The sequence below is a fragment of the Lupinus angustifolius genome, chromosome LG18 (genome assembly GCF_001865875.1).
Source record: "Lupinus angustifolius cultivar Tanjil chromosome LG18, LupAngTanjil_v1.0, whole genome shotgun sequence".
NCBI classification, from domain to species: Eukaryota; Viridiplantae; Streptophyta; class Magnoliopsida; order Fabales; family Fabaceae; genus Lupinus; species Lupinus angustifolius.
The window spans coordinates 370,042-394,829 of NC_032026.1; the positions used below are offsets into that span (position 1 = coordinate 370,042).

Below are 24,788 nucleotides of genomic sequence, written 5' to 3' on the forward strand. Positions count from 1 at the left end.
CATGTCTATAAAAATCAGAATTCATTAGTCCATCAACACACATTAGACAAGTTGTTAGTACTTGATAGTGCCATTAATAAGCAATACCATGTGAACTTTCTTCTGCATGGCCCTACCTTTAACCCCTTCATCAATTATTTCTCTATGAATTAGAAATCAAGAGACTCTTAAAATCTATATATAAACACCCTCTTGCCTTTACAAGCAACACAAGACATTCACATCCTCAAACATTATAACTTGTACACTTTCTTCCCAACTTTGAGAACTTTGCTTTGTTCTTCTTCCTGCAACTAACACAAAAATGGGTTTCCGTTTACCTGCTATTCGAAGACCATCATTCAGTTCCACCCAAGCAGCTTCAAAATGTGTTGAAGTCCCAAAGGGGTACCTTGCAGTGTATGTTGGAGAGAAACAGAAACGGTTTGTGATCCCGATATCATATTTGAACCAGCCGTCATTCCAAGACTTGTTGAGTCAAGTTGAGCAAGAGTTCGGATATCATCATCCAATGGGTGGCCTAACAATTCCTTGCAGCGAAGATATCTTTCAAAATATTACATCTTGCTTGAATAGATTGTAAATCTGTCATTATAGGTGACTAACATAGATTAGTATAGACATTTTGTACAATTATCATCTTCTCAACTTGTAAAAAGGAGACTATTTGAATGAAATACTCACAAGCTTTTAGTAATGACAATGAATTCAATTACTCAAGTAGTTTATGTATATTACTTACAGATTACAATAATCACTTGTACCTAAAATTATGGGCTTACTAAGTATGAATGATCAAGGCATCTTGCTGCAAGAAAAACAGAACTTGGTTAGTTTCAATAAATTTCATTGCCATGGCAGAGCTAGAATATTTTTCATTCTATGATTCTGTATGTTTAGGTTTTTACTTTCTTTATCCAAGTTTTGTTTAGCATCACTCAATTTTCAAGTGTCGATGACGAGGGCTGTATTTATCATATTTCTGTGTTTCAAACAAAGGTCAAGTACTGTTTCTCTACATTTACTTATTTTCTCATTCTAACTAGCTCTTTGGTCAATGTGGAAAATTGAAAGAAAAAGTTAGAGAAATGGCACAAATCAATAAAGCTCCAATTTTCAACTTCTAAAATTTGAGGTTAAGCTATAAGCATTGTTTTAAATAATTGAATCATAGATTTAACTCGCCAAATCTTCAAATTTTGGTTCATTTGATACAATCAGTTAAAATTGTGCCTAAACTGGTTATGTTAGATCCAGAAACATGGCTATATAAGACTATATAATGGATCCACTACTTTGATCAAAAACTGGATAGAGTACAAGCAATATTTTGGTTACATGAATGATGCAACAAATCTATATAACCAATGTACAGTACAGAATTTTGTACTATTTCAGTGATTATTGAAGTACAAAATTTTGTTACATTAGGTGGGAACTTGGGATATTATCTTTTAAAGTACACAATTTTGTTACATGGAGAATGCAAGAAATGGTACATAACCACTATGCAGTACACAATTTTGTACTGTTTCAGTGATTATTGAAGTGGTTGCCTCAATTATGGGACCATAGTCACATTCACATGCTTCATGTCTTGCAAATATTAGTAATATCAGTTCGGATATTATCACAAAAAAATGTAATCTTCTCATTTTTAAATGTGATATGTTCCAAGCATGTCAGGAACATTACAAGTAGGCTATTACATCAACTATACAATTATTACCTTATTGATTGTTAAGTCTCTTTCCGAAGACGGCAACTCTGTTGGCATGAATTCTAATATCTGAAGTAACCCTTTAACACATTGGAGACAATACCATGTGATATTTCATGATACTTGTCTCAACCATTCATTTCAGTACTGATAATGTATATCTATATATACTCATCATGGCATTCTTAACCAAAACAAGTCATTTGCAATAAGAGTTCAAATATTTCTTTCTTACAAAAGTCCTTGTGTTCATTGTATTGTTCTTGCTTCGTAACAACATATAACAATGGGATTCCGGTTACCTGGTATTATTAGAAGGGCTTCATTCCAAGCAGCTTCCAAGGCTGTGGAAGTTCCAAAAGGATATCTTGCAGTCTATGTTGGAGAAAACATGAAGCGGTTTGTAATTCCAATCTCATACTTGAGTCAACCTTCATTTCAAGAATTACTAAACCAAGCCGAAGACGAATTTGGATATGATCATCCTACGGGTGGTCTCACGATTCCTTGCAGGGAGGATGCTTTCTTAGACCTCATTTCATACTTGACCAGACTGTAAATCATACCGAAGGAGACTGACATAGATTAGTTGAGGACTTGAGGCAAAGTGAAATTGGCCATCTTTTGTAACTATAAAGTTCATCTACTTATGAATAGAGAGATATTACATTTTTGTGTCAAATTTCAATCACTTCATATTATTTATCTACAACTTTGTCAAAGTTTAATATATGGAAGAGACAACCCTTATCTTGCATATTCTCTTCATATACAATTCCACTTATTCATCCTTCAAAGTTATTGTCTATTTGAAAAAGATACAACAAGTGATAGTAGCTAATTAAGTAGATCAGAAAATTATGTATTTCAATTTCCTAAGTTTACTCCTGCTCATGTTTCTTCTCTCAGTGCAACTTTTAGCATTTTTAAGTTTCACATCTAACCCTGGTTTATTTTAACTTGGAACTCAAGTAACATACATTTTGTATCGAATAACTATGTCGATGTTTCTTTTGTACATAAGCGACTCGTACAATTTTATACCATATATTCGCCGTTATTGAATCATATTAGTTGCTGCGATCTTTTCTTCTTTTTTGTTTTGCAATATGAAGTGAACCATAAAGCTGATTTTCTTTTATGTTTCCTTTTTTATGAGCACAAAAAAGAAAATTTCATTTTCTCTACTAAAGATTCTAAATTGAGCACAGTGCATTGAGTTGCAGAACAGACTAAGATTTGAGGAGAAAATGAAAGAAATATGCTAGTGTTAATAAATTTCTGGTTCATATATTGTACACTTCCAGGTAGGATAATCAGAAAAAGAGAGAACATTTTCAATCTAAGATTGTGTTACAAAAATTGTCTATAAGTAATGTATGTTATGTCAAGCTTGCTTTATGTTGGTATTGTTAGCAGCTACCGAAGTGTGAAGTAATGTTCAAGAACACATCTTCTCTACACGGAATCGTGAGACCGCCCATTGGATGGTCATATCCAAATTCTTCCTCGGCTTGATTGAGCAATTCTTGAAATGAAGATTGGTTCAAGTATGATATTGGAATCACAAATCGTTTCATTTGCTGTCCAACATACACTGCTACATAGCCCTTCGGCACTTCCACTACATGTGAAGATGCTTTGTTTGCATTAAATGATGTCCTTATGATGCTAGGTAAACGAAAACCCATTGTTGCGTCTGTTGAGAAGAAAATTTAAACGGATTATATTGAAGTTTTTGAGTTTTGAATGCTTCAGGATGTGAATGATTTTTGCTGGTCTTAGATGCTTGCAGGCATGAATATATATAGCAGAATGGATATGTAAGGAACCATTGGCTACTTGAATGATCGGTGGAGTCATGGCCCATGGGACCTATTAGTGGACAAGGGCATTCAAGAGGTCACATGGTGTTGTCTAAGAGAACTTTCTCAATGATCAATGTGTTGTAATTGTTAACAAGAGTCCCACCATATGAATGGAGGACTAATGAATGAAGAAGGGCCCCTGCAAATATCATGTATGCAAAGTTCACATGGTGTTGCTTCAAATCAGAGGTACATATAGAATGTGGTTCATGATGGCTTGTGATCATGTCACCTGTATTCAATTCTGGTTTTCTTATTGTCTTCAAACACTACATGTTTAAGAGCTATTATTGATCAGGTCCTGATAAACTTATACAGATTTGACAGACGAATAAGAGCAGAACTATGAATTGAAGAAACATGTGACTTGTCTAAAGCATGTCTCATGGTATTGCTATCCATAGCCATATAATTTATGAGGCTAATATTAATGGCATCTAGGCCTTATCAAAATGAAGAAAACATGTGAAGTTGTCTGTAGCATGTCTATAAAAATCAGAACTATTCATTAGTCCATCAACACACACATTGGGTTTTACCATAGCACAACTCATGTTAATGCAAGTGGCTTTTGTTTTGGCCATTCCTTTGAGAAGGTAGAGCATGCACACTTAGACAAGTTGTTAGTACTTGATAGTGCCATTTATAGGCAATACCATGTGAACTTTCTTCTGCATGGCCCCATACTTTAACCCTTTCATCAATTATATCTCTAGGAATTCGGTTTGAAGAGACTCTTAAAATCTATATATAAACACCCTCTTGCCTTTAGAAGCAACACAACACAACACATTCACATCCTTAAACATTATAATTTATACACTTTCTTCCCAACTTTGAGAACTTTGTCTTTCTATTCTTCCTGCAACTAACACAAAAATGGGTTTCCGTTTACCTGCTATTCGAAGAGCATCATTCAGTGCCAGCCAAGCAGCTTCAAAATGTGTTGAAGTCCCAAAGGGGTACCTTGCGGTGTATGTTGGAGAGAAACAGAAACGGTTTGTGATCCCGATATCATATTTGAACCGGCCTTCATTTCAAGACTTGTTGAGTCAAGCTGAGGAAGAGTTTGGATATGATCATCCAATGGGCGGTCTCACAATTCCTTGCAGTGAACTTATCTTCCGACAAACAACTTCTCGCTTGAATGGGATATAAATGCCACATTGTAGATGACTGACATAGATTAGTAGTAAAAATTTGTACAACAGATTAGTATGTAGACCATTTGAATGATAAATTCACAGATTATATCATCTGTTTTTGTGTCTAATGATAACAAACTCAACTTCTCAAGTGCTTCCCTTTATTACCTACATTGTTCACTTTTCCCTGCACTTAGTCTCTGATGTTCTTTTCTCAAAAGCAAGACTACTCACCCTAACAAGAATGAGACTATTTGTTATAATAAATTCTAAATCAAAACATATATGTGTATCATCATACATAAGATACCACCTTTGCACATTGTCACAGATTAGCTGAAGCAAATTGAAATTGTACAGAAGACACATTCAATTTTCTGTTTGTCCTTTTGTAACTGAAAAATGCATCTGTTTTGAACAGTTATGAATGGAGATATTATACCTTTTTGTTCAAGTTAGAATTATGTTATTTTATTTTAAGGCTAATAGCCTCGGCACAACGGTAAGATTGCTTGTCTTGTAACCTGGAGGTCATGGTTTCGATTCCTGCAAACAACATCTTCGCTTGTGAGGATAAGGTTGCAAACATTTACCCTCCCTAGACCTACTAGGTGGGCGCTTCGGAATTACATATCAATAAGGAAGACAGTGGTTGTCAAACCATACCTGTCTCCTGAAGAAGTGGAAGCTAATCTCATGAATGCATTGTCTTGATCCTACATGTTATGTATATTGAATTTCATATTTACAGTGTATTACAAAGCATGTTTATCTTGTTTTGTGGAAGAAAATAGGGAAAAATAATGTCAAAGTAAAAATAACATTTTTGAATCCTTATATACAATAAAATAAATGATCATATATTTTCATGGAACCAAATAACATAATACAAATTCACATAGTTCGAAGCCAATACACAATCCCTTAAAAAATAAGACTATTCAAGGCTTGGTTTACTAATTTGAGTTGAAGGAATTAGATTCACTTTGTTGGGTGGGTTTTTCTCTTGGAAAAGAACATAACAACCTTTGCAGGAAATAATGACTTCTTCTTCTTTTTGCTCTTTGTATCCGGGGCTGATCCAGTTTCGGCATTATTCAAAGGAGCTTTACCCTTTGAGCTTAATAAATCATGTACAGGCTCAGTTGCTGCTTCTGATGTAGTTATATCACTCATTTGTTGCTCTTGTTCTGCTCTCCATGTTCTTAACTCCTCTTCTAATGCTAACTTCCCTTGTCTTGCCTTCTCAGCATTCTCGGTCGCGATGTTGAGAGATTCCCTTCTCACAGCCAACTCTTCATTCAGTTCCTCCAACATCTCCAAGCTTCTTAACTCAGACTCCTTAGCCATATCGATTTGAGAATTAGCAGCAGCTACCCTTGCTCTAGCTTGCTCCTCCGCCTTATAGCTTCGCTTACTGAGCTCGTGATATTCGTCCAGTGTGATTGTCACCGAAGAGTTTGTGTCGTTGTTGTTTCTACTTGATTCACTCTTCTCCAATGCCTTGATTGATTCTTTTGCCAACTTTTCAGAAACCTTGGCAGCTTTTATCTCCTTCTGTGATGTCAGTAATCGGCTCTCCAATGTACTTGCTCTGGCCTTGGCTTGCTCAGCCTCTTCTTTTGCTTCAACAAGCTCTAGCTGAGCAGTTTGAGCGAGTGCTTTGGCTTCATCAGCATCTTGTTCCGCTTGCTGAAGTTTCTTTGGCAACTCGATCATCATCTCTCGCGCTTCTTCCTCTTTCATCTTGAGGAAAGCTATTGCAGACCGAGTCTTCTCGAGTTCTTCTTGAAGAGTTACAACTGCAGCAGAAGCTGTTTCCTCACTTTGCCTGAGGTTGGTGAGCACTGACTTCTCCTGTTGTAGATTTAATTGTAGTGACGCGGAAGCCTCCCTCAAGTTCTTAACCTCAGCAGTTGCTTTCTCTATGTTCAGTTTTACTTCCTCGAGTTCCTTTTTTCGTTCTTTGTCTCCTTCGTCTTTCATTTTTGATTCCATATACGCAGATAATTCATCTTTCAAATCACGCAGTAAGGAGGAAGATGCATCCAGTTTAGATTTGAGAACCCTTGCCGACAAAACTTCCTGGTTGAGTCTTTGAAACTCCTCCTCTGCTTGCTCAAATTCTACCTTCAAGTTGTGGCATTCTTCATCCATGACTCCTAATCCTTGTTCTTCTGCATCCAAGTGCGCTGCTCGTACGAAGTCCAAGGACTCCTTCGTTGAAATAAACTCGGCAGTCAAATCTCCTAGTTCCTTTTCAACCTCCTTGGATGCAGCAACAGCCTCATCTGCCCTTTTCACAACTATATCCCTTCCACTGACCATAGAATCATATTCCTTATGCAGTGAGTCTAGTTCCCTTCGGATAAATTTCAAATCTGAAACCGCGGCAGCATGCCTTGCTTTCTCAACTTCAACTTGTGCCTTGGCTTCAATACTAGCTTCATTAACAATATCCTGCTCCATCTCTTCAATTTTTAGACTCACAATTTCAACCTCTTCTTTTGCCTCACCCTCTTCTCTTTCTACATTTTCTAATTTAACTTTGAGTTCTTCTATGAGTTTCTTAGTGTTTTCCAATTCCTCTGCAGTATCTGGTTTTCCGAAATTCAGTCCTTCAAGCTTGCTTTTCTGTTAAGCCAGTTAAAGTAGACAACTAAATAAGACAACTGGTTTAACACATTCAATTCTAAATGTATGCATGCAACTCTCAATGTTATATCTTCCTACAAATCCTCTTAACGGTTGTAAAAGGAGAAAATGATAAAAAAAAAACGTCAAAATTAATTAATGTTTAACAGGTAACACATGTAATATTTGTCAACCAACAAGGTGTTAGTCTATTGGTATAAAGTCTCGCTAGATTCCCAGAAAGACCAAAAAGGCCAAGGGTTCGATTCCTGAGAGCCACATTTGTTGGATCGACAATTACGCACCCCGAAAGAGATTTGTTGGTTAAGAGGATTTATAGGAAGACTTGTAGTAAAGTCATGACATGAGTCAATGGCGAAATTCCTTCATCATTTGAACACCAATTCCATCAACCATTGTTTATATTTAGCATGTTTCAAATTTGGTGATTCTCTCATTTTTCTGTCCACATGGTATTGTTGCAAAAGATACATGTCCTTGTGAAATAACAAGATTCATAGAGCATAATGCAAATGGTGCTATGTAATCAACCTAAAACCAAAAACAAAATGTGAGAGTAAACACAATTTCGAACAATATACCTCCATACTCTGCGTTCGACGCCCCCTCCAGTAAACGTTTCCTCCAAACTTGGACACTGCATCTTTGACAGATTCAATAGGTGCTGTTGTATCAATGAAATTCTTTGAAGGTTTTGGAGAACCAACATTTCCTGGAGAATCACAAGCCTGAAATTATGGATAATAAACAATATTAGTACCATATTCTGATTGATTCTTGTTCTTGTAGTTTTAGATTCCACTCCTTCACATTTTTTCGCTAAGCAAAGAAGACCGTATATTAAGAAAGCACAACGGGTGCTACCAGAAACAAAAAAGCTGACCGTAAAATACAAGATTACGGGTCGAAACACCAATTTGCAAAAACAAGATTTTTGGCATCCGTACTTTGACGAAAACCAAGACCACGATCTTATATGTAAACAATATTCTACTCCTTCACATTAAGAATGATTTTTCTAGTGAGTTTATTGATTGAGCAATTACCTTAGGGGATTCTTGAATTGGTTCCATGGAGGACTTTGAAAGTGGCACCTCTTCAATATTTACCAAAATATCTGAAGTTCAAATGAATAGAAACACAAATAAGCAAAATGTATGTTGAAAATTTTCATAGCAGCATGCAAGTGCAAGTAAAGATAGAACTTTTGTGACACAATATTCTCATACCTTAACAAGGTACCTATAGTTCTCTTAAAATCAGAACTTTCAAAAATCCTCCTTATTCAAACAATGCTAAATTTTTAAATCATAACTAATAACCAAATTTTTAAATTTCGGTTCGTTTCTGCAACTAAGACTACAACTAACGTCAAGGTTTTGGGATCTCCCGCGATCGTAGCAGACCACAATTGTGAGTATATCGATTATATTTTTCGACAATAGTCCATAACCTTAAGAATAAAATATAAAGCACTTGTCCATCTAAAACAAAAGACAAAGAATAACATGTATGAAGATATAAGTAATGAAAGCATATAAAAGACAAAAATGGTCCAAATGAAAAGACATATAATGAAAAAAAGAGAAGAAAATAAAAGAAAGTAAACAAAACCTGGGTTAGAAAATGGAAATATAAAAAGAAAAGAATGTGATAATAATAATAATAATAATGAAGAGGTGTGTTAATGTATATAGAGAAGAGAAGAGGGTGGTAAAGGTGATGAAGAAGGAAGAAGAAACAGGTCACGTCATTTCGTGACCTCTTCTTTCTTCTTCATACAACTCATGCATGCATGCGTACATGCATGCATAATATTCATTAATAGAATATGATATTCAAACACGTGTTTCATTACCCACAATTCACAACTCATATTATAATTGTTGTTATTATATCGTTTATTATTCATTTATCATCATGTTTTAGTCATTGTTCATTCTTCGGAAAAAGGTAATACATATGAATGGTGGATAACATATTAATTATATATAAATTTTTACGTTAACAATATATAAATATTAGACACAGTACATAGTGTATATATATTACACTCTAATCTGCATCATTTTTTATTAGATATGTTTTTGGTTCATGTAAATGTTGGTTGCTATGAAAAATGGAGGGATAAATTTCAAATGGACTAATATTAATTTACATGGACCAAAAGTATATTTAAACATTTCTTTTTAATTTTAAATTGATCGTTTTAGAAGTCCTAATATGTGAGTAAAATTCAACAGATTTCCCAATGTTATTATATGGATAAAACTCTGCTTTGAGAGCTACACCCTCATTATGCTGTTGATGTTGTTCACAAAAAAAATTGATTGTATTTGTGGCTGTAAAATTGAGATAATGTGCATTCATTACCAACTTCCTTTCTTGCAAAGTAGCTGTTAATCAAATGTTCCGAAAGGGATTAGGTCATTACTCATAAGGTGAGGAACTAAGGGATACTCTTAGTTTGGATGGGATCGTCTGTTTCAATTTGGTGTCATGAATCTTGTCCGCGCTACTTATATCTAGACGTGTGGATATAATGTATTATTTTGTAAAATAGAATTAAAATAAAGTGTTATTTTTATTTGTTGACAAATACTGATTGGTCTAGGACACAGGACAGGAATTCTAAGGGACAGAGGATCCCGTTCCCTCTTGGTTATACCAAAAAAACCTTGACATGAGCGTGAAAGGAGGAATCTGTTTTTTCTATAACTTCTAAGGGCTAAAATCATTTATTTTGTCTTTTTTGGCCCCATATTGTAGGGTGGATCTCGAAAGATATGAAAGATCCCCCTCCAATTCGTACATACGACTTTCATCGAATACGGCTTTCCATAGAATTCTATATGTATCTATGTATCTATAAGATCGAATATGGAATTATGTTTACTCACTTGAAATTGAGTATAGGTAGAGATGAGTAGCAGTTGATTCTATATGTTTAAAGTGTGAGTGTTGTACTTCCAATTATTTTTCACTCTTTGCAAGTTTGAAAAAAGGAAAATGTTGGGAACTAACTTCAAGAGAATGCAAAATCCAGAAAAGATCATTGTCATCAAGAATATGACATTTTTCATAAATGAATGAATCATTGCTTCCAAGACAATGATACTAAACTTAATGGTTCTTAATATTGCTCTATACATTTGTGCAGCCATCAGATATGCACACTTATGGCATTGAAAGGAATGAAAATAGCATCCGGAGACGATTATTCTGACAACTTCAACCAATGATCGCGAGCAAGCTTTGTCTGACAACCGGAATCGAGCAAAGTATGGATCCAAATATACCATTCAGAGCATAAGCAATGGCACAAAAAGGAAGAGCCTCAGGTTCCTTGGCAGACAATGCTGCTGTTCCAAGCCCATGGGCACTGTCAAAAGTTCATTCAAGAGCAACCAATGAAATACTAGTATGCATGTATCTTGCCTGAATTAGTATTATTTGATGCAAACATGGAATGAGTAATACCAGCAACATATTCTTTGTAATCGATGAATTTCATGTGGAACCGACTAAATGGATAGTGAGGCCGTGTGATTTTTTTGGTATAACCAATGGTATCCCGTCACCCTATAGGTAAGGAACTAATCACTTTCGGGGTGTGTTGTGATTTAATAAAATGTTTTTTGATGAAGTGAACGATTTATAGATTATAGAACATACCTAGACGCAGTTGCTATTCCTCGAGCAATTGGATCACGAAAACTGAGTTTATCAAGTGCTCCTTGCACAAAATTTGCTCCAACCAGACCAGTTACTACAACCACAGCTGCCGTGAGAGATGGATTGGCACCTGCAGACAGAAAGGGAACATTCAAAGATCGAACTTACGACGAGTGTCCTTTTCTGTGTGTATTCCTTAAGCAAATTAAGGCTGCATAACCTTTGATTTATTCCAGTAACTTTGATCTGAGTTTCACAATTGATAAAAACTATTGGCATAAATGGTTGTACTGCAGGCATAATATTTACCTTCAAATAAAGACACAATGCTGAGGGCCAATGCTACTGTTATACATCTCGGTAGAATGGACACAGTTAAAGATGGTTCTAATCCGATAAGACGTCCGACAAGGGCAGTTGAGTACAAAGAGAATACTGTTGAGATGATGACAGAGGTAAAAATCTCAGCTGCATGCCTTTTCACAAGCTGAATATGGCAGATGAATCATTAGTTAATTATTTAGTAGAATAGAAATTGTTTGACTATGAGATGAGAAAGAAAATGTTGCAAAACATGTTTTGTATTTGGGTATATAATATATATCATGCTTTTGATTGGCAATAGGCACATGTGTTTGTGTAACAATAAGATATGAGCAATGTACTTTGCTTTTCTAGTTTGAATTCATATACGGGGTGGCCCACGGCATGAGGCTCTCGCTTAATGAGGTTTGGAGAGGCTGCTTCTAGGATTTGAACATGTGATCTCATGGTCACTAAGCAACAACGTAACTGTTGCGCCAGGTTCACCCTCTTTTAAAAGGGCGGTCAAATAAACAAGGCTCTCAGTGGGCCTAGGGAGGGTAGTTGCGCGTATTCTTACCTTTCTTTGCTTGAACATAGAGAAGGCGAAAGAGAGAATAACGGATCCCAAAAATCCCATTAAAATGTCACCAGCTCCAGGATTAGAGGATACCTTTGTAAGATAATATCCTGTGAATGTTGACAACAAATCAACAAAACAAGTATAGATATGTTATGCTTGGAACTAATAAAATAATGAGATACTTTACGAAATAAGATACATGTCAAACAATAAATGGATTTAAGGAGATAAGTTATATCCTGGTACGAGGATATACTTTATATACCACGTTAGCTGAAGATTGCAGAGAGTTATTTTGTTCAACCATTGCCTTGGTAAAAAGTTTATACACCAGATTCTAAAGAATAATACACATTACTCAACTTGCATGCAAACTTCAAATTCTCATCATAAACCAAAAAGTTGTATACTATAGTACTTAAATAGTTATATTATAATCACACCTAGAATAGGTTCAAGTCCTGACTTGGAAAGGTATGCAAAAGCATATGCTGTTATATCTGCTGATAGTGCACAACAAATTATTGGATGGAAGACCTTCTTCACATTTGATGGCAACCTGAAAACAGAAGAAAATAGTAAGAATGGTTTATAATAAAACCATAATAGCAATAGCATGTGACATACTAGTTTTTTTTTGTGTTCACTTAAAACCAAATACAACAACAACCAAGTCTTTATCCCACAAGATGGGGTCGGCTACGAAAAAAACCATAATGCTTTATTATAAATCATGTTTATTGATAAAACATTGAACTCTAAGTCTTTCTGTATCATTTCCCCTATCATTTTTCTTGATCTCCATCTTCCTCTAGGAATTGGACTAGCTTATATTTGATCTACTCTCCTTGCAAGTGCTTCTACCGATTTCCTCCATAGATGTCCAAACTACTGAAGGCGCGATTCTACCATCTTTTCTATAATAGGAGCTACTCCAACTTTACCCTTGATGCATTCATTTTCAATCCTATCTTCTCTAGTGTGTCAACTCATCCAACGCAACATTCTCATCTCTGCTGCATAGAGTTTATTCTCTTGTTGACATTTTATCGTCGAACATTCAGTCTTAGGTCTTATAACTATGCGATAAAACCTTTATTTAAGACCCAATACAATGAGAGAAAAAAAGTAATTGCCAATATGGATATGCAGTAGTGAGAAGGAATATATTTACCCAGAACCAACTATGTAACCTAACACTGTAGCTGCAAGCAAAAAAGGAAGACATGTTCTGGCACTTGTCCCAAGTGCTGTTGGGTAAAACAATGCAACAACAAAGGATACAATGAGAACTGCAGTCCATGCCCAAACTTCAATGGTAGAAAATGGAGAGGGTTTTCCCATTGGTTCAGCATCTACCAATTGAGTATTCACAGCTTTTCTCACTGCTATAGCTGTGAAACCAGCAACACAAAGTGTAGCCAACCATCCTCCCACTGAATAACAACACAAAAATCAGCATTCTTCTGCAGTCCAATATAAAAATCATGCAGCAACAAACCCAAAACAAACAACAACCAAAAGCCTTTTTCTGATTAGATGAGGTCGGCTACATAGATTAAATTGGTAGACATTTGTTGTCCCAAAGCAGTGTTCCACTCTATGTGCCACTATTTGTGATTGATCAGGAAAATAATTCATCATTAAATTTTTAACTTCAATACATTTTTTTCAACCAATCACAAATAGTAGCACATGAAGTGGCACACTTTATAGGACAGCATATATGCTCCCAGATTAAATGGTGTCATAATGTCCTGTCATAAATCGTATCTATAGATAAACTATTTATACCTAAATCCTTCTTAGGGTCTGTTTGCGAGTTGGTTTTTGGAGGGAAAGGGAAGGCTTGGGAGCCATGAAATACACTTGTGAGATGGCTCTCAAGCCTTCCCTCTTCCTTCCCCTCCAAAACCAAACTCGCAAACAGACCTTTAATGTTTTCAACTATAGTAATATACCATTTCTTGGTCTATCTCTACCTCCAAGGCTCCAACTAACACACAGGTATATTTATAATTTCTAATTAAGGTGGACATTATATATTTATACAATTATATCGGTTATTTATTTTGGGTTACGAAAATAAGTGATCTAATTTCTGATAACCGATAGAACTTCTAAAATTGAAAGGCCATTATATCAAAACTCTCTCAAAAAGTATATCAAAGGAGTAGATCAGAGAACATTGATTCAGGGATTCAGTTATGACTTTGTAATATCTAACAATCTATGCTGAACTTATATAGCAAACTAACCATCAAAATGCTACCAATTAGCATGTTAAAATTATGGTAAATAGATGATTTCACCAAACCAAACTGAAAAACAACATATGTACATGCTTCTAGCAACATGAACTTATGCATAATCTGAGAAACTGAGCCAAACCAACAATCTAAATAACCAAAAAAAACAAATTTTGGTACAACAAAAGAAATGGAAAAGATGAGTTTTAGATATGAACCAACCTACAATAAGGGAAATTTTGATGCCAGAAGCAGCAGGAATGTCTTTAACAGAAAGTGGTAAAACAACCAAAGATGGAACATAGAACAAAGGGAGCCATCTTTGTATGAACAAAAAAGCAGGCTCAAAGAAATTCATCAAGGCCTTAGCAGCAGAAGGCACAGTTGAATCAAGAATGATCAAAACAGAGAAAATGCAGAACATTCCAAACAATGCACTTGGAAACTTTATTGATGCAGCTACAAATGCTTGCTTCAAGAACTTATCCATTGCAAGAATAAGTCCTAAGGATACAATCAAATGCACTAGTCCAAACACCTGAAGAAAAAATATGATAATAAAAATAAAATTAGTACTAACATACTAACAATTGCCGATCAAAAAAAATAAGATTAGTACACACTCATCAACTGAATTCAATCAAGGAAAATTATATTGATATCTCTTTAAATTTGACTTGATTCTAAATTATCTATGACAACTCTCTTGGTTTAGAAATCACAATAATTTCTAAATTAGTGTAATTTCTTTACAAAACTAAGCAAGAGAAGTGTTAGCTCATGTCTTAGTATTAAACTATTAATTATTTTAGGAAAAAATTGTTCATATTACATAATGATTTTTTATTAATTAGACATCATTATTATGGAGAGAGAATAAATAATTGTAAAATTAAATGGGGAGATGAACTAAGAACTAAGAAGGTATAATAGGAAAAATAATAGCAATTTTATTAAAACACTAATTTACCATAAAAAAAACTTATGAAAACACTTATAAAAAATAATGGATGATACTTTTTTTCTCACACAACAAAAAATTTAGTAAAAATATAGTTTTGATCATTCATCATTTTAATAAGAGTATAATATCTATGCACTGACCGCGTAAAGATTTATACACAGTTAGTGCATCATACACCATTTCATTTGGAATACTTTTATCGGAAAGTAAATCATGATTGAAAATAAATTATGAAAATAAATAAGTCTATAATTAAAAAGTAGAGTACAAAATATGTATCAGCTTTCAAAACCATCAAAATAGTGGAAAATTTTGAAACAACATGGAACATTATGGAAAAAACTTAGGACCAAATTGGCTTTTTGTATTAATATTATCTAAGAATTAACGATAATTGAAAATAAATGATGGATAATACAATAGTAATATTGTAAAAAACTCTTTCTAATATCGCAATGTGTGAAACATTATTAAGGTTGTCTTAAATAGGAGAGAGATTGTACTAACAGTTTGGGTTATTGAAGAAGTTCCCCCAGTTTGAGTTCCACTTGATTTTGTTGAAATCTCTCTACTTTTGTAACTTCCATAATTCCCTCTTCCCACTTCCAACAAACTTGTTTTGGATCCAAACCCTCTTATTGGAATGGGTGATGTATAAAAAATGGAGCATTTTGGAGTGAAGTTATTAATAGCAAATAGTGATGACGATGATGATGACGACGATGATGTTCGAAAAGATGATATAGATTGAAGTGATTTTAGATTGAGAAATGATAATGATAATGATGACGATGATGATGATAATGACGATGGTGTAGCTAAAAGGATTGCCATGGAAGGAAGTAAGGAACTGAAGCTACAACTTCAACAACTCAAACTCACACATTTGTTATGTTGTGGGACCCAATCAAAGAGAAATTGGATGGACAAAAATAAATTGTAACATTAGTTTGGGATGAGATACATGTTTACAACCATAGACTCTTCATCCTTCATCTATGTTGGATGAGTTCAGACTATCATCGTTTCGAGAGATACTATTAGTGTATAGATATTAAACTCATGTTATATGGTGTAATATTATGTTTATATCGAATAGTATTGGTTTTCATGTTTGTAAAGATGTCTTAGTTATAGTTATATTATATGGTTCTTTTTTGTATTATAATAGGTATTCTCATCTTATGGATAAGAGTTAATTTTTTTTATGTGTGAGTATCTCTCAATAAATATCATTCATAGGGATTGAATTCTTAACCTTTTGATCTCTTAGGGATTAAGCACTTTACACCACTAGACCAACATTGGTTTATTAATTCATCAATTATTTAGTCTCGCATAATGTTACAATTTATACATTTTGCAAATGTATTAGGTTGACAACGTTTTATTGTAGAAATTGTCTTATTATGATCAAAAAATGATTTATGGAGTATCGCTATATGAGTTTTTACCATTTATATTTAATTATTATTGACTTTAAAAAAAATCGAAATAAGTGATAGATTTTGTTCACCTTAGCTTGTACTGTGTAAAGAGCTTAGCTCTCTCATTTGTATTTAAGATTTCATTACAATTTATATGTATCAATAAAGGATTGAGTACTTTTCATATTCCCAAAACATTAAATGCATTTACTTTTCCATAAGTACTTCATTTCTTTAGTATGGAGAGTGGAGTTGATAGCATATACATTTTCCATTCACACAATCATAAATAGAACAATTACCAACATGCCCAAGAACCCAATTATGAAGCAATTGTGTGCAGTAATGTCCATAATGCCTTTTCTAAATACCCCTTTATGTGAGACCCATCAATCCCCTTAACTCACTCTTTATTTATCAAAATATTTGTATGCTTCATTTCTGGATATTTTTTGTAAATAAATGTTTCTGCATAGTAGAAAGTAGAAATTATTTGGGTGCTTTGTTGGTTGGTTAGTGAGGACTGGTTTGTTGATGTTCAACACATAAAGCATGCAGTCCAACTATGAAGCTCGGATACAAATACGTATGTCGGATTAACCATTGATAGCAAAGTTATTTGATGTTTGATCCTTTGTCCACAAGTTGTTAGGGGAATGTGGATCATTCAGTACTTATATATGGGATTATATAAATCACAAACCAGTGATTAACAGTTGCAAACACCCAAGAAATGTTTCCATTGAGGAATCAAAAAGTAGAGGCACCATCAAGGACCTGTTAAAGCATTGGTTTTGGTTAGTTGGTCCAATTATAGTGGACTATTTCATGCAACATGCAGGATTAACCATTGATCATCTTGTGGACTGTTATAGGTATAGTGAATGTGTAAGCCTAGTAGAAAGACCTTTGGAGGCATATCTAATCTAATCGAGTAAATATTCATTTCAGTCTCTCATATTTTTCGACCTTACATGTTTTACAACACCTAATAGGGACTAATTTGACCAACATGTAAAATTTTTGGGGACTATTTTGGGTTTTTCAATTTTTAAGAGACGAAACAGGTAAGGTCCAAAAACATGAGAGACTGAAACATGTATTTACTCTTGAATCAATAACAAAATTTTGTGTTTACTTTTGTGTGCACAACTTCTCACTTTTCCATATAAATCATCAATTCCTACCTTACCAGTATCAGCAATAAATGTGAAAAGAACAGTGTAAAATTCAATTAGAGTGATGATCATAAGACTATAGAATACTACTACTTGTTTGTTGCAAGTAACATACCAATAACAGGGACAGGGAATTTTTTATATTTTTGTAATGTCAAATACTATGTATTGATAGCTGGCAACACCTTAATTATTTCTCTCTAGATGTGCAACCCATGTTGTAGATAGCAACACCAAATCATTTTAACTTAAAGAACTAAACATACAACATGCATTGTAGCTGGCAACACAATTATTTCAACTCAGATATTCTCATTTGAGTTTATATTTAATATTTTGCATATACTAATAGTCTGCATAATATAATTGTACTCAACTAAAATATGTCATATACTAATTCTTGTGGCAGAAAAAGCATCATTTCTTTGCTGGAATACCATTCGTTAATTAAGCTAGACTGAGCAAGGAGGGTTGACATCTTCTGTCCCAAAAAGTGTGACACTCCATGTGACATCAGTTGTAATCTTTTTTGGGACGGAAGATGTGCTCCCGAGCAGGGAGGGTGTATCTGGTAGCTCTGTCAAAAGAAATCATTATTTCTCGAATGCAATTTCAATCATCATCTCACACTCAAATGCTATACGTGGTCCTAATGGGTGGTTGGTTCGAGTAGTACGTGATTGTTTCCCTTAAGCAAGAAGAGTATTGTGGATGTTTTCGGCTGGAACAGTGCTGCCATATCTATAGCTAGATAAAAAATGCTATACATGGTCCCATTTAGGCATGCCTAGAATAGAAACCAGAGGGACACACCCCCACTAATCTCCAGCCACCACACTGGGTCCCCTCTACTCACTGGGATTCACATTCCTGCCACAGCCACCCCTTCCATTCTTATCTTTATCATTCGCCATCACAATCTGCGACATTTCACTTTCGCACCTCCAACTCTCTTCCCAGTTGAATAGCCAATTCAACGATTTGTTTTCCCCCCCAATCTCTTTAGCCCTAAATCCTTATTGCATTTACTTTGATGCTCAAATGTCCATTCTTTCCTTCTCATCAATGCACTACGGGAGCCATTCACTATCTCATATCTCAACAGTTGAATTTATTTAGTTTAAATCAACGCTTAATTATACAGTGTTTCCATCCTACATGCCTGGATATAAGTATCACAAAAAACCCTTAAACTTCCTGATATACTAAGCAGGATAAAAATAAAAGATAAAGATAAAAGCCTCAACTAAAGTCGCTTTCTCAAGAGACATGACCGTAATCGACTTGCTAAAACAATTTATAATAAATCTTTCATTTGTTAAGAATTGGAACTAAAATGTGCAAATCAACTTTATGTTGGCTAAACATCTGTGAGAATCAACTAACAAATTTCTTCTCCAATAAATAAAAAACAAGAATCACATTTGCACAGAAAACATTAGAGGTCATTGTCCTTCACACTTGAAATTGAAATGAGAATTGAGTGGAAAATATTCAAGCAAGTCAAACATCACAAAACCTGAGGAGGTGAGCTGCAGCATAGACCATTTGTTTAGAAGATTGAAAATTCTCTTCATCCGCTGCCCTTTTAAATCAGATCCGTACTCTGAACTCAAATCTGTATAACACCCTCCAATTTGAATGAAGATTCGGAAAAAAATTAGCAATATGGGAAGACGTTTGAAGCTATAAACAATTCATCTGCAAGAAATAAAACCAAACAGCATCTTCCTTAATTTAAGGATATATAAAATTAATTTCAAATTACTGCAGTTGTATCTCATTTACTATTTTTATTCATACCGACAACTAACAAACATGAACTTTAAATTATATCTTTTGCCTCAAATCCCACTATACCATGAGGTAATCCTAACAAAGGATTATAGTAAAATGTGTATTAAGAGAGATAAAGTGACAAAGGCTCAAACCATTTTCTTTATCGATAAATTGATAATATAAACTCAAATTTACATAAAATGTCACCATATCCTAGATGTCCAGGATTTAAAAGAACTCATTGCCATTTTTAAATTCACCTTTGCCTCAAAGTTATATCATGCATCCAAATCTTGCTTTCCTACTCAATCTTCATGTTCATTATCTGAATCCGAATCTGCACAAAAAAAATGAAGCAGTTTATAATAAGATAACAGGTTAATGAATTTTCATGTTAAGCAATACACACATTGCTATGTAGTTAAACTTTTACAGACTAGGGGCATACTGAAACAACAATGACTTAGTGAGGGTATATTCATCAAAATCAAGAGCGAATGAATAAAAAACAATTCATTTTTATTCTATGATAAACACATCAAAGTGATTATGTCACACAGATGTCTTAACATCATATTCTTTTTTGTCAATAACTTCAGTATCACCATTGAGTAGGGGAATTAAAAAGACTGTGACCCAAGTAAAAGTCAATACGACCGCCTACACTATTGATCCAGATTACAGATTGAATTGAAAGCCAGAAATTCTACAACAGCAATACACTGTATATTCAGTGTCTACTTCAATGCAGATACTAAAAAGGTTGCACTTTCAATTGAAACTTCACATCAGAAAACCACACACAAAACACATCTTTTAACTTACCAGATCGAACATCTTCACTAAGTTTCCCTCTTGCTTGGATTTGTTTAACAAGCATTCGAAAAATCAGCACCCACCAATAAATATGTAGAACAAGCAAGCAGTATAGAAGACTATTGAACACATAATAATATATCGGACCATCCCTTTGATGCTTTTCCTTATCCAATGTGAGCAAAACTTCATAGCTGGCAATATGTGAAACAATTGAACAGAGGAATGAATGATACATGAAAAACAGGCAGCTCAAGGCAAGTATTACTCTATACTGATTTGTTGAACTTGCTGTAGAATCAGAAACAATATTTTATTTCCTTGTGCATATTAGGTTTCAGCAAGATTTACTTACAAACTTCCCCTAGTGGACAGATTGTATTTTATAAATCGGCTTAGACGACACGGTTAAAAAAGTCCAAAATATAAGATCAAAATGATTCTGGATGAATTCTATGCCACATATGAGAACCAGAAAATATAGCAAAGAAGAAAAGAAAAAATAATACAAGCTGGGAACTAAATTAATGCAAACCTGGTACTCCAAAGAATCCAGAATGGGTAGTAAATAAGACGCAATATGATCCAAGATAAAACAAATAGAATAAATGCAAAGCTAGCCATTGTTTCAGCACCACTGTATTTGGACATTTTCCCTATCTCCAGAAACACATCACTAGCATCATGAATTGCTAAAACAATTGATCCAACACGAGCAAACCTGAATGTTTTAAACAAGAAGGCAAACAAAATACTGTAAGAGAAACCTAGTAAAGTGAGGTATATTGAGTTAAAATAGAACTAGGGTGTGTGTGTGAGTGCGCATGCAGGTGCTTGTGCGTGTCTTTATCAATAGTTAAAATGGTTGCTTCAGATTTTAAAACAGTATTTTACCTTGTGTATTCCATTAACAGTCAGCAAGTTAATACAACTCACTACATGAATCAATAACTTGTTACTGATGATATCAACAAGAAAAAAGGACCAATGCCAAATGATGGGAACTGATATTAATGTTAGAAAATAGCAAGACAAGCTCCCATTACAACGGTGGGGAAAAGAAAATGTAGAGGCAAGAGTAAGTAGAAGAAAGAAGAAAATCGGGGAGGCTAAAAGTGTTGTCTATGCCCAATGGTAGTCACCTCAAAACCTTTCCGAATTCCAGAATATCTAAGCCCATCCCGCACTTTAACATAACCCCCTCAGATAGATGCTAGTTCTTTCCCTCTTTACGCATATTTGGGTAAACAACTTAATAAGCCCGTTCACAAAAACATTTTTGAAAAATCTTCACAACAACAAAATTCCAAAATAAAAGACACTATATATTTCACCTTTTATGTGCATCTGAAAATTTAAGAAAAAAATCTAGTCTAATGCATTAACTACAAACAGATAAAGTAAATTCAAACAAATTAAAACAGCTACAAAATAATATTTGCCAAGAAATCATTTAACATCAAAAATTGGTTGGATGACAAGAGAAACAAAAGTCAATGAACACATACCTAAAAATATAGGACAACACAATGAGTATGACAGTAGCAACATGATGACCCATGGACACGCCAAAATCGGAGCGCCTAGTTTCCCAAAATATTAAAGCAAAAATGGAGTATGAATAGAATCCAGCAGCATACATGTACACTAACTTCAATTTCAACCTGAAATATTAAACAATGAACTTAAGTTTACCATAAAATTCATAGCAAATACAATTCCACAGTTCTTATACGTTTCCACAAAGAGCACGAGCTCAGCACAACAATAAGGTTGTTGCTTAGGTCACGAGTTCAAATCCTGTAAATAGTCTTTGTGTGTCTGCCAGGGCAAGGCAGGGTACATCCACCCTCCTCAGATCCCACTAAGTGACAACCTCGTGCACCGAGACCCGAAAAATGGAAAAATTACTTCAATTTAATAAGAATTAAAAAAAATGAAATCCTGCAATAATAATGATACTTGATTTTTTGATCTGGCCATAGCTGAGTCCCTGGTCCCACCCAAAAATGACTAGTATTAGTAAACCAAGGTTCATCATAAGTAACCGATAAAGCAAGAATCTCAGCAGATAGAAAGTAAAGACACTTCCATGCTGATTCCTTAAATTTCTTAATCTTCTTTCTCCTTTCATCTGTATGAAAATCCAACATCTCATTCCCCTTTCCGAAAATCAATCTTCTCGCCACTTTCTGTAAATTCAATCACTTCAGATTCATACAAAAATGTATAAAAATCAACAGAATTCATAAAAAAAGGGATAGAATCACTGAATCAGTACCTCGAAAATGAAAGTATCAAGGAAGAATCGAACAGAAGGGAAAAAGAGAGCGAAGAAAGGAAGAAGAAGAAAATCATGGTAGTGAGGGTAAGATTCATTGTGCCAATCAATGGAAGAAGAGTACAAAACCAGTTCCTCAATCAAACCCATTGGCTTCTTCATTCCTCTTTTGGTAACATCCTTTTCTTTCACTATTCTACCCTTTATCTTTCTTTTTTTGTACTTATTTTATTTATTTAAAAGTCGGATCGGGATATTCGCTAATTAAATTATATACCGATAAAGTTTTATATATGAATGGGTTTAGGATCTAGTTCGCGTAAATCCGGTTTCATTCGTGGTGAAAAATATTTGTGAGTTATTTATTGCTCATAGCGGGTTTGTTCAAGTTCGATTTATTCTAAAGGAGGTTGAAGTTGAGGCAGATTTTATAGCAAAAATTAGAAACGTGTTATGACTATCTAGGGCTGGAAATGAGTCGAACCGAGTCGAACCAGAGCTCAGCTCGGTTCAGCTCGATAAAGATTGGTTTGGCTCAAAATTCGACTCGAGTTCGATACGAGTTATTTTTTTTAACTCGAGTTCGGCTCGATTAAAGTTCGCGAACTGTTCGGTTCAGTTTGAATGGTTCATTTGGACAACTTAAATAAGTAATTAAAATTTGAAAAATAATGCAAAAAGTTTTATATATAAATATAATCTTATTTATATATATATAATAACATTAAATATAAAAATAATGTATGAGTCATAATAAACATAAAAATTAGTATATATATATATATATATATATATATCGGACCAACTCATAAACCTAACGAGTCGAACTATATTCAACTCAAGTTCGACTCATTTATTTAACGAACTCAACTTCTAACTTAAGTTCAGCTCATTTGGTTCATGAACCAAGTTTATCAAGCTAACTAACGAATTGAATTTCGAACGAATGTCAAATCGGTTCGGTTCATTGTCAGCCCTACGATAATCTATAGTTTTGGTGTTTTCCTTTATAAGGAGTGGAAAACATTTTAGATATGGATGGATCTAGTTAGTTGATTCTTTTTATCATTTCAAATATACCAAAAGAAGTGATGCAAGAACAATTGTTATCGTGAAAAATGAGAATAGATAGTATGAACTATTAGAATTTATTTGAACGGTCAAGATTAAAAAATACATAAACATGACTTGTTTGTTTAAGTAATCATGTGACAAATAACTAACTTACTTTTAATCTTAATCACTCATATATATTTGTAAAACTCAAATCTCATAATTTTTATTTTAGAATATGATAAATGTTTTGAATTCAGTTACTCTTTCTACTAAAAAAATTATGTATATAGTATTTGATAAATAAAAAGTAAGTCGTTTTATTTTTTTATTTTGAAGAAAATCGATGGATATGATCTATACCATATAACCAAAAATCTTCATACCATTAATAACATAAGGTATTATTAATATGAGGTTGAGGTGAGCATAGGTAATATAAGGTTGGGTAAAATTTATCCTTTATCTAATCCTGAATGTGGGTCGGACATTTTTTTGAACTTAGACCTGACCCTAATTTGATTCTAAATGTCAATTGTGTCAGCCTTTAAACCCGAATATGGCCCTAGACCTGATTAAATATAATGCATATTTATTTTACATAAAGTCTTTTTAGTATTACTTATTATTATGGATATATAATTACACATACAAAATAGTATATGTATATATGGGTAATCATGCTTATATTATGAAAAAATTATAGAATAAATGATATTTTCGCTAAAAAAATGTATCATTATTCTGTATACAATTGAATACAGATACATACAAATATGATGAGTGGATGATCCTAGATCCGATGAATTCAATCCTATTTGGACCCAATCAATACCAACTATATTGAGTGAGCAGGTAGGATTGGGTCTTGCTCACAACTAATGCAATGTGAACAAATCGTGAGAAAACAGGTGTATTAGAATTTCACACATTCTATCTATAGCCAACAATATTCGGTTTTGGCTGACCCATGACTAGGTGATAGAGACTAAATTTGTTGTCAGATAAGCTAATATGGTGACAGATTTCATGGCTAAGTTAAGAGGTTAAGTTAAGATCTCACTCTTATGAGGAGTTCCTGGACTTTAGTTC

General features: G+C 34.0%; 4 protein-coding genes across 5 annotated transcripts; 1 reads left to right on the forward strand and 3 right to left on the reverse strand.

The window, feature by feature from the left end:
- On the forward strand, positions 1,896–2,408 carry LOC109333346 (auxin-induced protein X10A-like). Its single transcript, XM_019568792.1, has one exon. It carries the CDS (start codon positions 2,007–2,009, stop codon positions 2,277–2,279), a length of 273 nt encoding a protein of 90 aa, XP_019424337.1. The 5' UTR covers positions 1,896–2,006; the 3' UTR covers positions 2,280–2,408.
- On the reverse strand, positions 5,535–9,157 carry LOC109333301 (protein WEAK CHLOROPLAST MOVEMENT UNDER BLUE LIGHT 1-like). The gene is made up of 4 exons (XM_019568712.1): positions 9,003–9,157; positions 8,435–8,505; positions 7,970–8,116; positions 5,535–7,367 (listed from the first exon to the last, which is right to left on the reverse strand). Exons 2-4 carry the CDS (start codon positions 8,459–8,461, stop codon positions 5,715–5,717), a joined length of 1,827 nt encoding a protein of 608 aa, XP_019424257.1. The 5' UTR covers positions 8,462–8,505; positions 9,003–9,157; the 3' UTR covers positions 5,535–5,714.
- LOC109333274 (plastidal glycolate/glycerate translocator 1, chloroplastic-like) lies at positions 10,392–16,011 on the reverse strand. The gene is made up of 8 exons (XM_019568670.1): positions 15,670–16,011; positions 14,421–14,736; positions 13,124–13,385; positions 12,393–12,508; positions 11,947–12,056; positions 11,373–11,550; positions 11,064–11,193; positions 10,392–10,770 (listed from the first exon to the last, which is right to left on the reverse strand). Exons 1-8 carry the CDS (start codon positions 15,994–15,996, stop codon positions 10,620–10,622), a joined length of 1,590 nt encoding a protein of 529 aa, XP_019424215.1. The 5' UTR covers positions 15,997–16,011; the 3' UTR covers positions 10,392–10,619.
- On the reverse strand, positions 19,064–22,817 carry LOC109333446 (ASC1-like protein). 2 transcript variants are annotated; one of them, XM_019568937.1, is made up of 7 exons: positions 22,644–22,817; positions 22,325–22,554; positions 21,871–22,026; positions 20,898–21,083; positions 20,372–20,556; positions 19,807–19,883; positions 19,064–19,385 (listed from the first exon to the last, which is right to left on the reverse strand). In XM_019568937.1, exons 1-6 carry the CDS (start codon positions 22,803–22,805, stop codon positions 19,852–19,854), a joined length of 951 nt encoding a protein of 316 aa, XP_019424482.1. In that variant the 5' UTR covers positions 22,806–22,817; the 3' UTR covers positions 19,064–19,385; positions 19,807–19,851. The 2 variants fall into 2 exon arrangements, with proteins under 2 accessions (XP_019424482.1, XP_019424481.1); XM_019568936.1 differs by having other exon boundaries at positions 19,064–19,468.

What these genes read in the sequence shown, in the direction of transcription:
- LOC109333346 (XM_019568792.1), top strand. Translation starts at nt 2,007, where the DNA reads ATGGGATTCCGGTTACCTGGTATTATTAGAAGGGCTTCATTCCAAGCA.
- LOC109333301 (XM_019568712.1), bottom strand. Translation starts at nt 8,461, where the DNA reads ATGGAACCAATTCAAGAATCCCCTAAG. An exon ending in CAATTCAAGAATCCCCTAAG is followed by an intron (nt 8,117 to 8,434) that starts GTAATTGCTCAA and finishes CCATAATTTCAG; the next exon opens with GCTTGTGATTCTCCAGGAAA. An exon ending in GTCGAACGCAGAGTATGGAG is followed by an intron (nt 7,368 to 7,969) that starts GTATATTGTTCG and finishes CTGGCTTAACAG; the next exon opens with AAAAGCAAGCTTGAAGGACT.
- LOC109333274 (XM_019568670.1), bottom strand. Translation starts at nt 15,996, where the DNA reads ATGGCAATCCTTTTAGCTACACCATCGTCATTATCATCATCATCGTCA. An exon ending in GGTTACATAGTTGGTTCTGG is followed by an intron (nt 12,509 to 13,123) that starts GTAAATATATTC and finishes TTCTGTTTTCAG; the next exon opens with GTTGCCATCAAATGTGAAGA. An exon ending in GGAATAGCAACTGCGTCTAG is followed by an intron (nt 10,771 to 11,063) that starts GTATGTTCTATA and finishes AACTTTTGACAG; the next exon opens with TGCCCATGGGCTTGGAACAG.
- LOC109333446 (XM_019568937.1), bottom strand. Translation starts at nt 22,805, where the DNA reads ATGAAGAAGCCAATGGGTTTGATTGAGGAACTGGTTTTGTACTCTTCT. An exon ending in GTGTTGTCCTATATTTTTAG is followed by an intron (nt 21,084 to 21,870) that starts GTATGTGTTCAT and finishes TAAAACATTCAG; the next exon opens with GTTTGCTCGTGTTGGATCAA. An exon ending in TAGTGAAGATGTTCGATCTG is followed by an intron (nt 19,884 to 20,371) that starts GTAAGTTAAAAG and finishes TTTTTTGTGCAG; the next exon opens with ATTCGGATTCAGATAATGAA.